The 22,742-nt window shown below is 38.4% G+C and overlaps 1 protein-coding gene across 2 annotated transcripts in view; it reads left to right on the plus strand.

Annotated features, from left to right (window-relative positions):
- Window positions 1–22,742, plus strand: part of ARHGEF38 (Rho guanine nucleotide exchange factor 38) — a 121,723-nt gene that overhangs the window by 85,139 nt on the left and 13,842 nt on the right. For both annotated transcript variants that reach the window (XM_025873731.2, XM_073891203.1), the window contains exons 6-11: window positions 5,325–5,524; window positions 8,345–8,478; window positions 13,968–14,072; window positions 15,839–15,961; window positions 19,451–19,762; window positions 21,988–22,131. In XM_025873731.2, coding sequence (XP_025729516.1) covers window positions 5,325–5,524; window positions 8,345–8,478; window positions 13,968–14,072; window positions 15,839–15,961; window positions 19,451–19,762; window positions 21,988–22,131 — 1,018 coding nt within the window. The remainder of the gene's footprint in view (window positions 1–5,324; window positions 5,525–8,344; window positions 8,479–13,967; window positions 14,073–15,838; window positions 15,962–19,450; window positions 19,763–21,987; window positions 22,132–22,742) is intronic.

A 22,742-nucleotide genomic window follows, 5' to 3' on the forward strand; every position in this document is an offset into this window, starting at 1 on the left:
AAGGAAGAGAAAATATACTCAGTCCTGTGCCTTATTTAGTGAAAAATTATCCAGGTATAAGTGGACATGCACAGTGCAAATCCATGCTGTTCAAGGATCAACTGTAATCTCAGCTCAATAGTCTTCCTTTTCAGAATTTTCTTGAATATTCTTCCAGGTTTCCTTCTTTAAAACATTTTTGTTTTTGTACAATTGTATGTACCATGATTTAAAAAGCCAAATAGTGGGGCACCTGGGTGGCTCAGTCAGCTCAGGTCATGATCTCAGGGTCCTCTGCAAGGAGTCTGCTTCTCCCTCTCTCTCTGCTCCTCCCCGCCCCACTCACTCTCTCTTTCTCTCTCTCAAATAAATAAAATCTTTAAAATAATAGTTCTACAGAATTTAAGAAAAATAGCAGTCCTCTCTTCTCTTACCTGCTTCTAAAGGACATAAGCATTTTCACATCTTTTAGTTAATATTTTGGTACTTACTTTCATGACTCTAAAAACATGTTTGGTTTTCCCTTCTTAAGTATTATGTTTTGACTTCCCCTGTGGAACACAAGAATTTGTCTCTCTCCCTATCCCATCTCCACTACACACACACACGCACGCACACACACACCCTCCCCAACTCTTCATTTTTCCCACATGGTTACATCGTCATTTGGATTGGAGCAGTAGTCAGTGTTTGATTTCTTATATTTGAGTATATCTAAGCAAATTTCTTTTCAGAGGTAAGCCTTGGAATAAACTGATTATTTGTTTTTCTGGGAGTTAACTATTTTATTTATTGTTTGTTTAATTTATTTTCATTTTCTTAGTTTTCTTTGTTCTAATCGTTAATGCCACACTCACAGCCAGTCATCTCTTAAGACAGCTAGATGCATTATGGATGCTATCAATTTCATCTCCCTAAAAAAGCCTCTCCCAGAGTCTTTCTGACCTGTTGAGTTTGGACTGGGTGACTGGGCACAGCTGTCTTTGAGGAACTTTTGTCATCCTGGAGAATCTTTTTATCTCTTTTCTGTTTTTAGTACATCCTTCAATACTTTCCTATGTTCACCAGGAATGCATGGGAAGTAAAATTTTAAGAAATTTTATATCCAAAAAATCTTTATTTTACCCTCACAGGTGATTTATAGTTTGATCAAGGATAGAATTTTAAATTAAAAATCCTTCATTTTCAGAATTTAAAGGTAATTCTTCATCATGTTCTAGCTTTCAGTGTTGCTATAAGAAATCTGAAGCTTGTTCTCATTCTTCACCATTTGTTTGTACGCATTTGTTTACATGTTTCTCTGAAGTATTGTAGGGTCTTCTCTTTGTCCCCAGTAGTCGGAAGTTTCATGAATTCCCAGGTGTGAATCCATTTCATCCATTGTACTAGGTACTCAGCAAATTCTTCCAGCGTGCAAACTCATGTCCTGTTCTTGAATTATTTTACCAATGATTTCCTCCCCATATGTGCTCTGTTCTCACTTTCCAGGACTCTACTTATTTCAATATTGGATCCTTTAGACCAATCTTCTAATTTTTTCACATTTTTCTTCTATCTTCTATCCCTTTGTATTTTTGCTCTTCTTTCTGGAAAGTTCCTGAACATTTTCTCCAACACATGTGAGATTTTATTTCTGCTATTATCCTTTTAATTTCCAAGAGCTCTTTCTTAGTTCTCCAAATGATCTCCCTTATGTGTAGAGCACCCTAAAAATTAGGCATTTCTTAAACAGGTTTCCAACCAGTTCTTATTCTAATCCCCACCTCCCTCTCTCTCCACTTCCACAGGTTCTCAGGGTCTAATTAATGAATTTTTGGAGGAATAATTAAATTATTGTCTCTCCGTACTACTGGTTCTCTCTGGTTTGAATCTCTCCGGTAATAAATCAGTTACCATTCATTCATGTTCTTTACATCTTCTAAAATTTGTTGATGGCTCTGTTTTTATTTCATAATTTTTTATCTGTGTCAAATCCTACTTGTTTATTTGTGTGTATAGCAATATACAGTTTTTTCTAAAATTGACTTAAGATGTTTTAAAAGGAGGGTGAATTGAAAATAAATTCAATAACAGTGTATATGGTTTGTGGTTACTGTAAAATTAATATTAAATTTAGGATACTTGTGGTCATAAAACAGAGGAAATTCAAAATAATATGATCAATAGTTGATTATTTTTCCTTCCTCTGTTTTCTCCCTCTAATTAAGATATATTGGCGTACCTCAACGTTGTATATCTGATTCTTTATCCTCCACCACTGTTTTTATATTGTTTAAATGTCATTTTTATTTTCATTATGAGACTGTTTTCTCGTATTTGATGCGAAGCTCATTATAGCAAAACTGGGTGTTGCTAAAACAAAGCCAGCTGTGTTTACTTGACTTTGTAAAGTCCTAATAAATCACAATGAGATTAGTGTAGCTATTTATGGTACTAAATACTTGCCAAAGCATTCATGATAAGACAGAGGAAGATGAAACAGAATTACCAATTAATGACTACCTTAGTTTTTAGTCTGGTGTATATGGGAAATTGTTACTTTCTGTTGGGAATACATGTGATAATGAGTGCTTGGCTGAGCTGGGTTATATCACACATAGGACTCATTTGCCTCTCACAGTTATCAGAACTTAATCTTACTGGAAGGGATTAGATGGGGTGAATGCCTGGAGTGTCATTATCTTAAAAGACGTCCTCTATCTTTTCTACCATATTGCTTGTCTGCATGATGCAGATATCAGAACATCATTGCTCGTCACTTGGGCTGTCCAAAGTACATGTCTGAAGACAAAAGTGTCTGGGAGATTTCTCATTTTTGAGAAAGCCTTTTGAAATATTTGCATTTGTAACACTTTTAAACAGTTTCATTTATAATTGTTATTATTGTCATTTGAAACAGACAAGGGAGAGACTAGAACTTTGAGTCAAAAAGTAGTGGAAAAAGAAGTAATGATAAGATGTGGACACAACTAAAAGGTTGAGTTTGGTTTTTTGAAAGATCTTAATAAGAAAGAAAAGAGGCAGCTCAGAGATACAAGTATGTCCTTTAATACATCTGGGGATATTTTTTGTAATCAAGAATTTGAAATATGCATATAACTATAGACCATGCTAATAAACTATCTTATTAAAATTGAGTTTTCTTTGATTGAGTTGTTTGATTATATTTCTATTTTGATGGCATTTTCAGTTTTTAGAAGATTAAATAAACTAATATTTGGTGATAGTCAAAGGAAACATGTAGAAGAAATTCTGGTCATATTCATACAAATAATATGATTTCTTCTGGTCAAGTTAATACTTTCTATATTCCAGACTTGTTTTTATTTAGGGGAATTATTTCTACTTAACTCTCTAAACTGTCATATTGTTGAAGACTCTTTGATTGAGATATATAAGAAAATGCTGTATTTCATATTCAAATGCTCTGCTTTTGATCAGTTAGAAAATATATTGTGTCGCTTTTTTTAGCATTCATAATAGATTTACATTTTTTCCCATCCATTTCACCCAGTCCTCCTGGAAACCAAAACATCTCCCTCTCCCTATCTCCCTCATTCCCTGCTTGCCATCCTGTCTTCTTACATCTTTTTACAACCCTTCTTCCCTTCCCTAAGAGATTTGATGTAAATGGGTAGAAAGTATAAGATAAATCATATTAAAACAGCTTTTTATTCCCTGTAGACCTTTAATATTTACTTTGATTTTCCTTAAAAAAAAATGTTGCCTTTTGGTTTGCTTCCGTCTTTTTCTATTATACTAACATTATTTTCTCAGCATGTGATAAAACGCCTCAGTCTATTATTCAGGACCATTGTGCAATGTTTTTGGGGAAAAAATTTAATGTAAAATCAAAGCACATTACAGAAAATCTGAAATTTATCGCTTCAATCTCCAAATATTCATTGAGAAAATACCATATGACATGCCAGAGACATAGTGATGACAGAGAAATTGAGCATAAACTGGTAAATAGGGAAACAAAATGATTCCAGAGAGTTGATAAGTGTTACAATAAAAATAAAGATGGGGAGATGTGACAGAGGGTGACTGGTTGTGTGTGTGTGTGTGTGTGTGTGTAAGCATGTGTGCACATACACATGATCATCAAAGTTTATTAGTTTCTCATTTGTCAAATGAAGAGTTCAATTAGATGGTCTCTAAGGTGTTTTCAGACCTTTTCTGATGATAAACTTTTCTAATCTTGTCCAAAGTTTTTTAGATCTATTCATCATTCCAATGATGTGGTAAGTTATCTATATTAATATTTAGAAATAATAACTGAAGAATAAAAAATTCACCTACTAGGATTTGAAAACCATCTATATTCTTATCTACTAAAACAAAAACAAAAACAAAAACAAAACCCAAAAACCAAAGCCAAATAAACAAAAGACCTAAAGGAAAACAACTGAGTATATCTGTCCACCAGAGGGGATTCAAAGCACAGTTTCTACCCATGTCCATTTATAGTGTCTCTTTATTTGCCTCTTTCCATAAAAAGGCTTTTAGAAACCACTGACTTCTCATTAAAAAAACGAATGACAGTGAGTTGCACAATGACATGACCAAGCTTCTAGCTTTTTTACTTCCTGTGAACTGCTTGGCTAGTTGGAATTGTTCTATTCTCATTTCAGAAGCTCCTAAAGGAAGAGTCAGGCATGAGTGCTCACTTTTGTGTAGCCATTTGAAGATTTATTGGCTAAGAAGTATTCCACATGGAAAATCATGGAAAGTCATGTGAGAGCAATGATTAGTGATAGTGGTGGTATTAATAATTAATTTAGAGAACTGTTGCATTTATTATAAATTTCTTTTGGGGACTGTGGTAGAACCTCTGAAACATTATGAATTCAACTATTCAATTTGGTAGAACAGAGCAGACGATGCTTTCTTTGGACTATACTTGGCAAGTCATCTTTTTAAATAATGAATTTCTTTTCCTCACTAATAATCACAAAAATACCATCAGTAAAATGCATTTTTCTTGGTTATCATGGAAAAATGCATTCTAAAATTATTTACCACTATTATTATGAATCTTGTTATTTTAAAAAAAGGTGTAAATGGAACATGGATGGAAATCCTGCTTTGAGTCCTTCTTGGTGGACAGATACACTCATGTGTTTTCTTATTGGTTTTTGCTTAGGAGTAGGGTCTTTCAGCCTAGCTTCTCTCTGTCATCCATTGCTCTTGCTTCATTTTTTTTTAGAAAGTGTAGGCAGCCAAGTGGAGAAAAAAATAAAGGAGAAAAACGGTTTCAGAATTTATCATAAAAAATCACAAAAATGAGGAGTTAATAAGACAAAAGTCTGTGAAGCTGATATTATTTGTTTCTATTGTAGAGGCAAGCCAAACTTACTGGACATGGGCTCTTTGATGATCAAACCAATCCAGCGTGTAATGAAATACCCCCTCTTACTGTGTGAACTCCGGGGCTCCACCCCTCCCTCTCACCCAGACTTCAGGGCGCTGGGAGATGCTTTCACTGCAGTAAAAGACATTAATGTGAACATCAATGAACTTAAAAGACGGAAAGATTTAGGTAAGAAGAGACATGATGAATTGAGTGTTTTCTGTGATTGGGGTGTTATGCTTATACTTCTGAGAATCAAAATATCTAAGTAGTTATAGCAGTTGCAGTGATCATGATCATTTGATACCTAGAGTTAGAGGCTAAGGAGCAGAGTAGTTTGCCTGGCCAGCTGGATTCAGGAGATCATGAGGCACAAAAAAAAAAAAAAAAAAAAGACAATTTAAAAAAAAAAATCAAGCAGCCCTATACTCAACCTCTGTTGACCACTGCATGCCTGGTGACATACTGTGGGCTGAAAATACCATAGCACATAGACCTACTGTCACTGGCAATATGTGTGGGAAGAAGGAGACATGGCATGGCCAGGAAGTTGGAGCAGTGAGAAGCTCCAGCCAAATCAGTGGTGAAACAGGCCCAGCTTGATGTATTCATCAAGCTCATCTGGTTCTGGCACATAAAGAATGGAGATTTTCTAGCAATAATTGCCCCATTGAAGGGAGCAAATATATTTCTTTCTCAAATTATGAAATTATTGTTAGGTATTTGTTAGCCAAGATGTAAAATTCACGTCTGAAGTGGAATGTAGATTTCAAAACAGGAGGCACAATTACATAGTTTCTGTCATCCCGGATATAGTAATGCATCAGGATAGATTGTGTGGGTCCTCTGTCAGTGTGATTTGTGTCTGTTAGTTCTTAATTGGCTTTGTACTTCTAACATTAAATCTCAATTCAACATTACAGCAATGGTAGGACATTGGCGCTAAGTGTTCCAACAACTTCATTTATTTTTATTGTTTTTATTTTCCAAATTTTTATTGGAAAAATAGTATGTATTTGTATTAATAAACTAAAATTATAAAGAAGGGCCTAGAGTAAAAAAAGTGAAAGTTGTAGAAGTTGTAGAAGTTGAAGAGATGCCATAAACAAATTAAAAGATAGTCCATAGGCAAAGGATGAATATATAATTACTGATATTAAATCAATAATAAAAACATTCTAATATAAAAAAGGTTAATAATAAAAGGAAGCAATTCAGAAAGACCAATACATTTTTAAACACTAAGCTTCATCTATAAGGAGAGAAATGCAAATTAAAATTACAATGACATACCATTCCCATCCTATCAGACTAGCGAAAAGATTTTTTAGGGATAACGTTAGGTGCTGAATCTCAACCTGCAGGTGAGAATGTAGTGGGAATCACCACTAAGGAGAACAATTTGACAATATCTAGTAAAGTTGAAGATGCCCACACCTAAGACTCAGAAAATCAATCTCTAGATATTTGAGAAACTCTTTCCCATATGCTCATAGACAGGTATACTAGTAACTACTATTGTTCATAAAAACAAGAAGAAAATAGCTTACATATTTATCCAGATAATGGACAGACTGTGTATTGGACACTATGATACCATGAGAACATAAAAATTAAAATGCATGTGTCAATTGAATAAACCTCAAAAACACAATATTGAATTTTCTAAAAAGTAAATTACAAGTGACAGAAGAATATATATACGCAATATGGTGCATTTGTATAAACATTGAAAACATTCAAAACAATACTATGCATTGTACAAATCCATATACAATAAATGTGTAAAAATAGATACAGATATAGTCAACCCCATTCTTTAGGATCATAATCCCCTTAAAGGGACCAAAGATGGGGATCAGAGAAACTTCAGCTGATTATTTTTATGAAGATAAGCAAGGTGAAATGTTAGGATTTGACAAGGCTGAAAGAAAATTGTTATATTATTATTTTTACTTTTCTGTTTGCTTAAACTCCTTCACAGTGTTAAAGTGGAAAAATTTTCCACTCCCATGATTCCAGTTTGCATAGCTGACATGTCATAAGTTTTCTTCAGACTTTCTATGTTTTTTTTTCTATTTTCTTTCTTCTTTCTCTTTCTTCTCCTTCTCTCCATCTGTCCTGAACATGTGTTGCACTACAGTTTGCTGGGCTTGGTTTTTAAACTTAATTACATATCATGAACATTCTTCCAGTTAATATTGGCCTTCTTTTTAATGATTCCCTGGTATTCTGTTTCTGAGTGTGTCCTAATTTAGTTAACTCTTCCTCTGTGGATAAACTTTCTGATGGTTTCCAATATTGTGCTATTGGAAAAAAAAATGCTGTAGCAAACAAAACTTTGTATGCTTGATTATGGAAAGCAAATTCTCTGCACGGACTTCCTGGTCATAGACAATACGTTTAGAAGATTCTGCCCAAATGTTCTCCACAAAAACTGTATTGGTTTAATCCTCACCAACAGTGTGTAAGATTGCCCATCTCCCAGCACACTGACCAAAACTGAATGTTAGAAATATTTAACATTTTGAACAATATGAGAGGTGAAAGTGATCTTAAAGATAAAAAGATAAAGCTCAGAGAGGTGACTCAACTTACCCCAAAAGTCTCAGCTAGTGGAGAGCCACTCCAGAGTCTGAGGTCTCCTTATGCTCGGTGCAGTCTTCTTAGCTAGGCTTTGATGCTTCATTCTAGAGACTGAAGATAACAAATGTATTATCTGAGAAGAGAGAAAGTTTTTCTCCAGTGTCGGAGATTTCTTTAACATGGAAGGTAAATGGACCATGGGCTTTGAGGAGCTCAAGCCCCTGGACAGCTGAGTTTTCAGTCAGTGGGTTGGGCAGCTGGACTTATGCTCAGGCAACGGGGCCGGAGCATATTGCTTCTGCGTCAGAGGGTCAAAAATCACATAGATTTCTATCTTAAAAATGGATCTTGAATTTTTTGGATGAAACACACACTTTCTATGTTGCACGTGTTCAGATATGTGATTGCATTCTTCTATTTCAGTTCTAAAATACAAGAAGAATGATGAGGAGGAATCACTTAAAGATAAATTGTCTAAACTAAACATTCATTCAATTAGCAAGAAATCAAAAAGAGTGACAAATCACCTAAAGATTCTAACCAGAGGAGAACCCCAGGTAATTTTTCTTCTTCGGCCATATACATCCTCCTGGAGCGTGTGAATGCTGATATTTTTGTGAGGGTTTTGTTGGTTGTTATCAGAGCTGTTTCTAGAACACTGAGAATCAAGGTCATTGCCTGATGCTGATTCTTTCTTTCTCCCTCTCTTGGGGGAAATGGAGTGTGGGTGGTTTTGACACTATTTTAGCTATGGTGCTTCCACTCAGGAAGCAAAGGAGAGAAAAGGACGTGAAGACAGGGGTCAATGTGGGATGCCCCAGACGTCCTAACTCTCACCATCAACCAGTACATGATCGCACCCAAGGCAATGTCCTCCTTTCATCCCTAACTTATTATCTCTGCTTTTTAAAAACCTCACTTTCCTTTTGGGTTCCCTTAATATTCATCTTATCTTTATTTCACCTATTTAAGAAAAGGGGGTTTAGGTGCCTACCTTAGTGGACTGCCTTGACCCTCTTCCTCTCTCTGCACCCCCATGCACGTTATATTACTGGGCAATTTTTCTGTGTCAGCTGTTTAGCCTGGTTTGAACCACTTTCATCTCAACCCCCAATAAATAATGGATGGATTAGCAAAGGCTCTCAAACTTTAAGGGGTGGAACAATTACCTGAGGAGCTTGCCAAATGATTCCAGGGCTCCACCTGGTTCAAGGGTGCAACCTAGTGGTCTGCATTTTTACAAAACTCCAGGTGTTTTGAAGCTAAATGACCTTGAAGTAAGTGACCAATGGAACACACTTTGAGAATCACAAGATAGAAAGTTCATGGCCTGGAGATGGTAATTCACTGGGCTTCTAACCAAAAGAAGGCAGGGCAGTTCTTAAGATGGTACTTTTTTTTCTTCTCATTTGCCTGATTTCATCACTTATTATGTTAACATTTCTAAGGTTTTTAGTTTGAACTAGAGGCTACCGTATGGTAGTTCAGCATTGGTTTTCTTTGGCTTGTCCTATCTACTTCACTCTTTAGCGGACATGGTCTTTTTCCTTTTTTCCATTAAGTCTTTGCAGCTTTCTGACCCTAAGGTAGTAGTGGCCTCTTCCTCTTCTGAATGCCTGGCAAGCTTGCTCAGTGTTTTCCAATCCTGGAACCGTGAACATTTGCCGGAGTCAGCACAGGGCAGAAAGTAAGGGCCAAGTCTTTGAAGTCATCCAGATCTGGATTAGAACGTCACTTCTGCCACTTAATCAATATATGCCTTTGGGCACATAGCTTAAATCCAAGGGAGTCATCAAGATTATACTAGGACCTACCACGTGGAGGGCTTGTGAGGATGAAATGAGGTGATGCATATGAAGAAAGTACCTAACACAGATGGTAAGCACTCAATACGTATTGGCTATCATCATCATCATCCTCATCATTTCATATCACTACAGTGTAGTACTGCTTACCAACTTTTAATGTACAGACTTCTTACTTCTCACATACATATAAATTCCTTTATGCATGGTGTATTAGGTTTTTTACTTTCTGTATTTTATAATGTTTTGACATCTTGAAAAAGTTGCTGGGCCCTGAGAGATGCTCCTCCCAGGGCTAATCCATTCTTAGAGAAAGCAAAGGGCTCAGCTGGGATCAATTCTTTCATATGCAAACCAAGCCCTGAGTCTATAGCCCCCCACACGTTCTAATCTATCTCTTACACACCAAGCCGGTGTTCTTCTGCCTTAAATCATCCTAGGACGAGGTACCAGGCAAGTAGAAACCACCATGAAAGCCCAAAGCCCATGGGAATTACCCAAACTGGCCCATCCTAAACTGTTTATCCTGATCAGCTATTTCTGTAGGGTTGCCCACAAAAACCACAATAAAGGCTCTGACCTTGACTTTCCCCTTGCTCCTTTCTGCCACATGACCAAAACCAGTGATTGCCCTATGGCCCTATATGGCATGCAGTGGCCTCCTCTTTAGGACTTGTCAGTATAATCAACTTCTTCCAAGCCTTGTTTTTGTTTCGTCTTGTGGCTGTACTTCCTTCCTATTCCATATCCAATATGGACATTCTTAGAATCCGTGGCATGTATCATTGTTCTTAATACTTCTTTGTGTTTTTCTAGGGGCTCACTGGGTCCATTGCATGCAGGAAGTAACTCCAGGCCCCTCTCCCAATGCGAAACTATAATGTGTGAAGTTTGGGACATTATGGTGTATGGTCACCAATCAGGGAAAGGAAAATCAAGACATTTGAACTAAAAGCAACAGTAATAAAATTGGATTGGGAATTCAGTTTGAGAGAGACTGTAGCCTCCATAGGCATGTGTAAATGTCATGCACACAATTCTCCCCTACTCTTTAGATTGTTGCTTCTGACTTAAGACAATTCTATTGAGGAACAATAGGGAAGTCTTAATTCTGAGCAGGTTTTTGTAGAAGCTGTTACATTCCTTAACATATTTATCATCAGCTTCTGATATTTTCCAATTGTGGAGTAAAAGTGAATTGTAGGTAAAGTGGCCTGAAGGGATATTAATTAGATTTTCCCCTTAATCTTTTGAGAAGATGGCCTGTCAGCAATGAAGCATTTCACTGTTAATCAGAAAATCAGCTGCATAGGCTGAACTGCAGAAGAGATAAATCTCAAATCAGTCAATTTTGCACTTGTCAGCAGCTCAAGTGAAATATTTGGTGGAGTTAGGGTATAAAACTATTACCCAAGAGGAAGATTCTATTCAATTCATCACACATGTATTGAACTCTATGTACCAGACACTGTGTTAGAGATCGAGAATACAAAGAAATTCTGAATTCAGACTCCCTGGGTTTGAATCCTGGTCCTACCTATTAACATGGGTAAATTTCTTTAACTTTCTATATTATTTAGGGTAAAGGCCAAGCTCCTTTCACAAAGAGATTCCAAAACAAAGTAGCTGAAGCTGGATAGTCATTTCTTTCTCTCTCTTACAATAGTCCTGAGATGTGGGCTGTGCTGCACAAAATTCTGTAGGAACCCAATTGTCCCCAATTGGAGGGTTTTGCTGTTCCCCAAACATGCTGTCTTCAGCTGCTTGGTTGAAGTTGGGTCACCACTGTGCCTTCAGTCTTGTACCAAGGACAATGCTGGAAGGCCAAAATTCAGAAATGAAATACGTCACTTAGCTAACATCTATTTACCCAAACCAGTTACGAGGGGAGAACCAGCGGCAGGGGAGGCTGGAAGGGGTAGTCGCTGGCTGGGCAGCTATGCGTCCAACTTAAACTAGAGGTGCAAACGTTGTCAGTAAAAGGATGTTCCCCCGTCATCAACTATCCCTGCCACAGCTCCCAAGCTTCTGTTTATCTCTAAAATGGGATTAATTGTGGCACCTATGCTGTAAAGTTTTAGAAGAATTAAAATGAGAAAATGGAAAGCAGGTTGTAGCACCATGTCTGGAACATAGTTAGTGTTTAATAAATGTTAGCTATTATTTTTACTAAGACAAAAAATAATCCCAAAGGCTTGCCATTTATCAGTGGAGAGAATCACTTAATTAACTAGTGTTGTGAGAGCACATGGGGGAGCAATTAATTTTCTACGGTGAAAAAAACAGGAATTCCAGGGAGGTTTCATAGAAGGGGTGACAGTTGAGTCCTTAAAAAAATTAAACAGATATTTGCCATGCAGAAAAAGGGACAGCAGCATATTCCAGCAAAATAAGACAGCATGAGAAGGGCTTGGCTATAGGAATGTAGAACTGGACAATATTTCTCATACTGTGATCCCTGGATCTCTTATTTTAGAATCATCTGGATCTCTGCCAAGATACACAAAATAGCTGGTGAAGGGTCCTTGAAACCCTCATTTAAAATAATCTGCCCCAGTGGTGCCTGGGTGGCTCAATCGTTAAGCGTCTGCCTTCGGCTCAGGTCATGGTCCCAGGGTCCTGGGATCCAGCCCCAGATCGGGCTCCCTACTCAGCGGGAAGCCTGCTTGTGTTCCCTCTCTCGCTGTGTCTCTCTCTGTCAAATAAATAAAATCTTTAAAAAATAAAATAAAATAAAATAGTCTGCCCCAGCATATTGTTCTATACATCAAACTAGATTAGAGCATAGAGATCATAAGGCAGATGGTATTGAATGTTGTGTGAATTACAAGGAACTATGCCACCTATTTAATCAAAAGCTTTTTAGATAAACAATATTAAGGGGTTTAAAAATAAAATAAAATATCACTATTTTCTGTGCATTCAGTTCTAAGGCCAATGATCCTCCCCACCCCACCCCCCACCAAGGTCAACCATCTTAAATTAACAGACCTATGAACAGAGAGCAGCTATGGTTACTACCCAGGACCAAACCAAAGAATACCCACCATATGCCACAAATCATTTGCATGTTCACACAGATTTTGGCAGCATGAAGCTGGTTCTGCTCTTCTTTTGTCACCATTAGGATAGCCAAGAAATACTTCTCACCATTAATACTAATAATTAGGGTCTTATCAATAAAATAAAATATCAAAAAATAACTGAACACATGTGACTACTCTCTTAACTCTGCTGAGTTTTCCCCACAAAAGGACTCTTTTGGCCAAGATCACATTCAACCTTTCAAATTTGAGTTGGTAAAGAAGTACCGCATTTTTTAGCCAAGAAGCTAAGTATATTTTCTAAATAACCACGGTGAAATTAATTGGGATGAGTCATAGCAACAAAACAGTAAGTTCCAGTCAAGAGATGAAATGTTGGGCTCCTGGGTGGCTCAGTTGGTTGGGCGACTGCCTTCAGCTCAGGTCATGATCCTGGAGTCCCGGGATCGAGTCCCGCATCGGGCTCCCTGCTCAGCGGAGAGTCTGCTTCTCCCTCTGACCCTCTTCCCTCTCGTGCTCTCTATCTCTCATTCTCTCTCTCTCAAATAAATAAATAAAATTAAAAAAAAAATAAAGCACACACACAAAAAAAGAGATAAAATGTTCCGGGCGCTTGCGTGGCTCAGTCCTTGTGCGTCTGCCGGCTCAGGTCATGATCCAGGGGTCCTGGGATCGAATCCCACATTGGGCTCCCTGCTCGGCCGGAAGCCTGCTTCTTCCTCTCCCACTTCCCCCTGCTTGTGTTCCCCCTCTCTGTGTGTCTCTCTCTGTCAAATAAATAAATAAAATCTTAAAAAAATATGAAATGTTCATCTTATTTAAATTTTGATTTTTTCTTGTATTAATTATTTTACGAACCCACAAATGGGGCATATTTTCAGAGTACATATATAATATATGCCATTAGAAACTGCAGAGAAAGTTTTACCTGCCCCAGCTACCATCACATAGACGGAGCTCTGTGAAAGCCAAACGGCGGATTAACCGGCAGCGTGCGGCTTCGCCACACTAACTGAAGCTGCGCTGTGTGCTTGTACACAGCAAGTACTGTGCTAAGGCAGTCAGCATGACATGGAAGGTTTTCTTCTCAACCACGGGTCTCTTTGTCATGTGCTGGGCTAATACAGCCTGTGATATTTCTTTAAAACACCAGATTTGTTCGAGTTATAAAAATAAAGAATTTCATCTACATTATAGGTGAAAGACAATACCTTCAATAGAGAAGAAAAGCTGTTTAGATCTTTAGAAAAGACGGTGAGGCATTGCGTGAAGAACATTTCCCTCTGTCTTCAGCATATCCAGGTAGGTAAGACAACCGGTTCCAGTGTTTCTACGAGAAGGTATTGATGTCCACGGTTATTCTGAAGAGCACATGTGAATGTTCGTGCATTTATGTGATCGAATTTATATGATAAAATTCACTGATACTGTATCAAATTTGGGAGACTGCAAACTGCCGGTGAGGGAAGCCAGTATAAGGATGTAGATTTTGTTCTTTGTTCCCGTGTCTGCTCCGTCCTTCTCCCAGTTGAAGTCGCCATGTTGTGGGACATAAGCTCACATGATTGCCACATGGTGGTGGACCATCAGCACGCTTTCCTTTTAATAGAGATGAGTTCATTAATACAAAATTGATTTGGCAGAAATTTTCTTTATTTGTTGGATTATACTAACATATCCCTTTCTAGTACCTAAAACACATATTTGCAAATTTAAAAGTGGTACTGAAAGAAAAAAGGAAATCAAAGGGGGACATAAAATGAAATTAGAGAACTAAAGAGCAAAAAGAGCAGAACATAAAGGCCATATAAAAACTGCAGAAACCCACATGTGGATCTCAAATTTACCTGTAAGTCTTTGAGAAGCCACCTTAAAAAAAGGACATACAATCACACAACCCTAGATGAACAGAGCACGTCTATTTATTTTATAACTGGTGTTTCATGATGCCCCCTTTAGAGTTCTGAATGAAATTCACAGGTAATTCAATCTTAGGTAGGTAGGTCTACATGAAAGAAAATCAGTGTAAAGGAAAATTCTTACAACATAATAAGAACTACAATATGCAAATACACCTACACAACCATAGTAGAAGAAAAAAACAACCCCACTAATTTCCAATCCCCCAGGAAGTTTTCCCGCCCTTGTTGAGAATCACTGACAACCAGATCAATTGAAGTGCAGTATAATTATATTTAGTAGAGACAGAATGGATCTCATAAAGAAGACATAGTATCCTCAACAACATCTTGATAATGGTCATGACTGGGAGATGTAGACAATTAGTAGAATTCCACGTAACTGAGTTAACAAATGACCCCCTTCCCATTTTCCAGTTTTTATCTTGGATATCTATTTTTGAAAGCAGATGTTTGCATGCGTAGGTAAATTATCATACCAAAAGAGGATTAGGTTAACAGGCATGATGATTTGGAAAAAAGGTTCTATGTTATGTAACCAAGAAGCCACATTCCTTTCTCATTTATTAACTGACGCAAAGCCTGATTTTCCAATCAGGTTTGCTAATCTCTTCCTAAAGCTCTGCTTTCTGTGAAAAGAAAACCAAAACTCAGTTATAACAGCCAGACAGAGCAGTGGGGACCCTGTCCTTCATATACATTTCATGAAGTGAATGCAACTTGGGAACAACTGTAGGAAAGTCTTCTATTTCTACTAACCAGTTCAACAAAAACATGAGCATCTTCTTTTAAAAATTCACTAGGGGAAACTGAAGACATAAATCAAAAAGGAGTGATTTCTAAAATAAGGGGTTCAGTAAGACCTGAATGCTGAAGAATGGCCAATGAGGGACCTTAGGATGGAGTCCACTTAATAGAGAAGTTGTCGTACAGAGCAGTAGGAGAAAGTGACGGGGAAAATAAGAAAAGAGATTGTTACACATAACCTCATTGTACAGAGTATTCATGACTTTTTTTTACTTCCTTTTTTTCCTTTTATCTCTCCGTGGTAATGGAGGGCTATGATGATGAAGTACACACTTGGGATATATTTAATTGTATGGAACTTCAGAACTTGGCCCATTTTGTGACTTTGTCCCTGGGTTTCAGGATGCCATGCCCCTAGCGCTGCGGAGTGTCATGGAGCTCCAGGAGATCTCATGCAACAAAGACAAGGAGGAGAGGAGCCATTCGGAGGCCCCAAGGAATGCCCTGAATCCCTGTGACGACTTTGTAAGTTATTTATATTCACAGATAGATTAGAAAGTGGGGTTAAGAGGAAAGCTGCTTTTTATTTATTTTTCTAGAGTTAGAAATAAAACAGGCACTAAAGCAAATACGAATGTCAAAATCAGTAGATTTAAACAGGAAGGTTTTTTTTTTCATTATTAACTATTTTAAAGTGAGTTAGTGAAGATTTTTTACTATGATCAAAATTTAAGAGTGTCCCAGACTGTGTTTCTAGGAGTAGTCAGTGTAGCCTTTATTTTTTTTTTAAGATTTTATTTATTTATTTGACAGAGAAAGAGAGCACAAGCAGGGGGAGCGGCAGGCAGAGGGAGAAACAGGCTCCCAGCTGAGCAAGGAACCCAATGCAGGACTCGATCCCAGGACCCTGGGATCATGATCTGAACTGAAGGCAGACGCTTAACCGACTGAGCCACCCAGGCGTCTCTGTGTAGCTTTTAAAATCAACATTTAGTTTAAGTCTGCATGTGATAGATGACAGATTTATTAAGTTAGCAAGCTGTGATTTTCCTAACGGAGTCTCTGGGAAAGTCCAGAGTCCTTACAGGAGGAGCGAAGATACTCTCTGAAGATGTGACTTTTATTAACACACTATATACTGGAAAGTAAAGCCTTCGTATTGAGAAAGGGCTTTTACCTCTGAGTTTGTTTTCTATGAGTTCTGTAAAATATACAGAATTATAAAACATAGCTTGGGAATCCTAAAAACCTGCTTGACCCTAGAAATATTTGGCTGGTAAATTAGTTTGAGTAGTACTAATTTTAATTTAGTATCTTGTGTTCCATAGGTATTATTATATCATAGTAGTATGTTATAGAGAAGCCATAATAGACTCTTTCATCATCTTGAAGGTCCTTGAAAGAGGCAGTTTTGTGTTGGCATTATTGGCATTTTGGGTCAGACAGTTCTTCACTGAGAGGCCCTTGTGTTGGAGGATGCTTAGCATTCCTGGTGTACCAGGCTCTAAATCTCAATAATGTCCCCCCAATCTCAAGTCATGACATCCAGTGAATAGCCCCACATATTTCCAAATCCTAGGAAGCGATGCAGCCCCACCTGCCAGTAGAAAACACTCGGAAGCATCTTATTTCGTGGCACTGGGGAATGGCAAGTCAGGATTACATCTGAACTAAAATGATCGATCAGATAAATGAGAGTGAGAGAGCAAGAGAGAGAGAGAGAGAAGTTTTTACGATGGATGTTAAATGGAAACAGTGTGGCTAGTTCTTTATACATTTTCTGGGCTTAATTACAGACAGCACATTTTAGAAAAGTCCTTAAGGGTTTGCTCTTTATCTTAATTCCAATGTCTTAAGTCGATAAGTATTTATTGAGCACCACATAAGAGCATGGTATACACCTTCTCCTCAGCAAGCATGTCCAGAATTTGATAGAAGAAGAGCTGTGTTCTTGTCCTCCTTGCATGAAACCACAAGATGATAAATTAAGCTAAATTAAAATAATTATCACAATGATCAATATAAAAGTAACTTTTTTTACTTATGAATAAAGTGTATTAAACTCCTTTTTAAAAATCAAATGTTCCTAAGAATTCAAAAATCTATCTAAAGGCAGAGCAGTGTTTTTATCTAACTTTGAAAAATGCTTATCTACCTTGAAAAGTACTTGCGTATGTATTTTGAATAGGAAAAAATATTAAAAGAAAATCTAATTCTTATTTGTTCCAATCGTAATTCCTATGCCCAGGTGAATGGGAATCAGTTTATGTCTGTGGTCACAGGATATCCTGTGACCACAGACATATATGTCTATACTATACATATATGTATATAGTAATTATGTTGTAATATTGTAATTACCTGTAGAATCCAGTCAAGTTACAATATAGTAATTTATCAGAACAGTAAACAGATCCTTTGCTTAGTCAAAGGACTCATTAAACAGTCTGCAGGTATATATCGATTATTTTAGAAGATAGACATCAAATTTAATCTGTGTAGTCTATTGCTAGTGCCAGTAAGAGATTGGTTTCCCCTCTCTTGTAGATTTCCCATGAGTTCAGACAAAGTTACCAGAGGCTGTTTAATTAATAAAAGCTGCTGCTCCTATGCTGATTCCCTAGGACATCTTCCAGGGTACAAAAGAGAAACCTGCTTCTAAATTGCTGTAACAATCAAGTAATCCATGCATATATGATAAAGCGTAAAGTCGGCAGTCAGCAAACATAGGATACTATTGCACTTCAGAAGAGAGGGGGAGGAAAGAGAAATAGAAGAAAGTAAATCTAGGATACTTAGGTGCTGGCATGGGGTTGGGGGTAATATGAAGTTCATTTTCAGTGACTCAAAATTACTAACCCTAAAATGTAAAAATTTAAGAAACAGAACCAGCATCAGCTTAATCTTTCAATGTATTTAAAGAGAAAGCAATAACTCTGTTGTCTTTGCTATCATAGGAGCAAAATACCTATAATAAGGAGGTACTTAGGGGTGCCTGGGTGGCTCAGTCGTTAAGCGTCTGCCTTCGGCTCAGGTCATGATCCCAGGGTCCTGGGATCGAGCCCTGCATCGGGCTCCCTGCTCCGCGGGAAGCCTGCTTCTCCCTCTCCCACTCCCCCTGCTTGTGTTCTCTCTATCACTGTCTCTCTCTCTCTCTGCCAAATAAATAAATAAAATCTTTAAAAAAAATAAGGAGGTGCTTATCTGTATACGGTAAAAAGCTCGTCTACCCAAAATGAGACATCGGGGTAGCCAGGGAATTGGGCAGATGTGGGAGGAATAGGATACAGTGTCTTCTAAGACTACCCTCCTTTTATTGTCAGCAAAGGAAGGGAATGATATGGTGAGTCATTTGCACAGTCTTAGTGGTCAAAGACTGGAGTTTGCCTCCCACCCCTGTGCTGGAGTAACTCCGCTGGGCTCTGGAATTAGAAAGGAGGGGAAGGGGAAAGTGTTGAAGGAGATGACCCCAATGACAAAACCAATGGCTTTAGAGAGAAACATGGAGTGCATTTTGGGTGTGCAGACTTTAACTTTTGTATTCCTCTTCTTGCTCACTCTTTACATTCAGTGTTAGAGTCTAGAGTCCCTGTTTTAAGTCTTGGAGCAGGTTTAGTTGGACAAAAAAGATCACATCCTCTCTCTCTCTCTCTCTCTCGCTTTAAGATTATATTTATTCATTTGAGAGAGAGAGCACGAGGAGAGGGGAAAGGGTGAGTGAGAAGCAGACTTCCCGCTGAGATGGGAGCCCAATATGGGACTTGATCGGGGTTGGGGGAGCTTTAATGGGGGGCTCAATCCCAGGACCCAGAGATCATGACCTGAGCTGAAGGCAGATGCTTGACCATCGGAGCCACCCAGGTGCCCCAGATCACATGGTCTCTTAACTTGGCTACATACTTTCCTGTCTTCCTCTGAGCTCCTGCCGGGAGGAAGTAAGCCTACTGGTGGTAGTGCAGGACCTGTACTGGTTGCTCCTTACTCTGTCACAGGATTGCTTTTCTCTCTCGGCAGGCAGCCCATTTGCAGAGGCTCGTCCTGATGCCCCTGTCGGCCCTGCTATCCTTATTCACAGGGCCTCAGAAGCTCATCCAGAAACGCTATGACAAACTGCTGGACTGCAATAGCTCCCTACCACGGGCAGCAGGAGATGAGTCAGACTTGGCCAAAAAGGAGTACGAGGCCCTCAATGCCCAGCTCGTGGAGGAGCTCCAGGTGTTCAACCAGGCTGCTCGGAAGGTTCTGTGGAACTGTCTGTGCAGCTTCATGGCTCTCCTCAGGGACCTGACACTTGCGACTCGGCAGGTTTATTCCACGGTGGCGCCGGTAAGCTCTGCACCAGCACCTGGCTAGCTAGGCCAGCAGGATCTGCTAGAAACCACAGCCATGTGCAATGGCTCTGTTCATGGTGTGCACGTGTGCGGTGCATGTGCGCATGTGGCGTGGGGGGTGGGGTGGTATTTAACTGAAGCCAGTCACAGTTTTTAAATTTCTCTTTTCTCCATAGGAAAGTTTCCTAGTTCAGGTTTATTGTGCCTTGCATACCTTAGGTCTTCTTGGAGGTTTCTTTTCAAATGCCAAACACCTTTTAGCTCCAGCTGCTTGATGCTCTGCTGAAGCTTATCAATTTGAATTTTGTAATCTCCTCCTACTCAACGGTTCTTCAGTGCTAACTATGACTATTTAAGACGTGGATCCAAAAAGAAAGCCATCTCCATGTAATGACAGCAACAGGATCAAACCAGTTTTTTTTTTTTTTTTTTTTTGCTTTAGTTTTCCTCTATGTAAAGAAGTCTAGGGGGTGTGTGTGTGCATGTGTGTGTAATTTAGCTTTCCATTAGGATATGATTTTATGACGATTTTCCTGAGGAAGAAGAATGATATTTACAAGCTAATATCAACTTAAAAGATCAGTGTGGTTTCTTTGCCCTTCATTTCAATTAATTCTTATTCAGCTGGTTAGATATTTAATGGACAACATTTGGAGGAAAATTAATTGTCCTGATTTTATTTTTTACTGTGTATTTAATTAACTTTTAACTTATCCTTTGAATAAATTAAGTTGAAAAATCAGGTGCTACATTTACATGATTCAAAGGCAAAACTACATAAAAATGTATAAGCAGTCTCACACAGACTCCTGTTCCCTAACCGCCCATCCCCTACCCCCACCCCCATTGTTACTAGTTTATCCATTTAGGGTTTCTTCATGCCACTAGAAGTAAATGCAAATATGTATATATTTTTCCTATAGAAAACTGGGATATTACAGCACCATCCTGCAATTTGCTTTTTAACCTCCTGGGGATGCATTAATGTGTTACCATAGACTGTTATGCCTGGTTTGTATCTCATAAAAATGGAATCATACAGTTTGCATGGTTTTGTGTATCAACCTGTTCCTACTGATGGATATTTGGATGTTTCCGGTTGTCTATAACTGCGTGGTTATAACAAATCATATCAGCATGTAGCAACCAATGGTCACTTATTACTATTATCTTTCATGGTTCTGGAGGTTCCCTGGGCTCAGGGTAGTCATTCTCAGTGCCTCTGTGAGGTTGCAGTCTCATAATAGCTGGGGCTAGTGTCATCTCAAAGACTTCCTCAAGCCCCTGTCTGGGGTGGGAGATAGGATGATGATAGAAGACTCAAATAGTTGAGAATGAGCACAGTTGGAGTTCCATAGACCGACCCCACCCAATCTTTCAACATGGTTCTTTGATATGGTGGCCACAGGGCAACTGGACTTCTTCCAGGTCTCAGAGTGAGTGTCCCAAGAGAAACCAGCAGAAACCACCTGGTCTCTTTGAGCCTAATCTTGAAGGTCAGATAACATTACTTCTGTTGTTCTGTTCAGGTCCACATTCTACTCGTGGAGGCAATTTTAAAAACCCGCGCACTTTTGAGGAGAGAAGTCATGGACTGCACCTCTTTATGAGAGGCATGTCAAAGAATCTGCTGATTTGTTTTAAAACCAGCACAGGCTCTTAACCAGTGCTTCTCGTTGTAGCTTCTTTCTCCTTCCCACTATCCCACCCGACCACTTTGGGGGACCCTTCTGCCGTTGATTCCTGAGCCCTTCTTCCAAAATTCCATTGCTTTTTATTTCTCTTCTATTCTTTTATTTAGGTTTGAAACTTTATTATTTTTTAAAGATTTATTTATTTGAGAGAGAGAGAACAAGCGGGGGGCAGGAGGGGGCAGAGGAAGAGGGAGAAGCAGACTCCCCCACTGAGCAGGGAGTCGACGTGAGGCTCGAGCCCAGGATCCCGAGGCCATGACCTGAGCCAAAGGCAGACACTTAACTGACTGAGCCACCCAGGCACCTCTAGGCTTGAGCCTTTAAAAACAATTATCCCTATCATTTTTAGTGATGTTTCTGGAGACAGCAAATTAGACCATTTTTATCCAAAAGTTCTAACATTGCCCTAATTTTTTTCTGTGGAGCTATCTTACACTTTCTCTGTTTGTCACAACTCTACTAAATTTAATACCTAATATGGTTAAATAGTTGTTTGAGAACAATGCCATATCATTTCTACCTATAGGTACCACTGTTGGCCTCAAGAATCTCTGAAATTCAGAATCAAGTACTAGAAGAGGTTCAAAATCTTAATTTTGTAAAGGACAACAGTACCACCTTTATTGAGAGGAAGCTTAGTTTTGAAAAGAAGAAGCCTGTGCAAATTCTGGTGAGTTTGGTAGGATTCCTGACAATAACTCTCACTACTTTTCCTTGTTCAAATCACAGTATCTATTATTTTCTAAATCACTTATCTCATTCTAATATCCTGTAATTTACCAACCTATTATATGTACGATTTCTTGTCTATTTCTTCCTTCTATACTATGAGTTCTGTAAGGTCATAGATTTTTTACCCATTTTGTATGTGATACATTCCAAGCTGTTAAGATGGTGCCTGACAACAGATATAAATATCTGTTGAATGGATGAATAGAATTTTGTAGAGCAAAATCATAGTCGTTCAACTGTTTCATTTTTTTAGATAAGGAATCCCAGGCTGCAGAGATGAAGTGGCTTCTCGAAGTCACTAGAGGCAGAGCTGGGAGGGGCCTAGGCTCTTGCCTCCTGACTATTTTACTGATATTATTTCCCAGGAAAAGACATGCACACGTACAATTTACTTAATTAAATATTACCTATCAAGTGCTTGATACGCAAGGGATTGTCTACAGGATGGCAAAAATTAAAAATTGTTCCATCGAAGAGGGATTAGAACCTCTGCCTTCTTATACTCGGCTGAATTTTCTTCTCTGCAACACTGCCCTCATGTGCTAACTA

The sequence above is a fragment of the Callorhinus ursinus genome, unplaced genomic scaffold, assembly GCF_003265705.2.
Source record: "Callorhinus ursinus isolate GAN/ISIS: 27379988/994484 unplaced genomic scaffold, GSC_fseal_2.0 scaffold4, whole genome shotgun sequence".
NCBI lineage: Eukaryota > Metazoa > Chordata > Mammalia > Carnivora > Otariidae > Callorhinus > Callorhinus ursinus.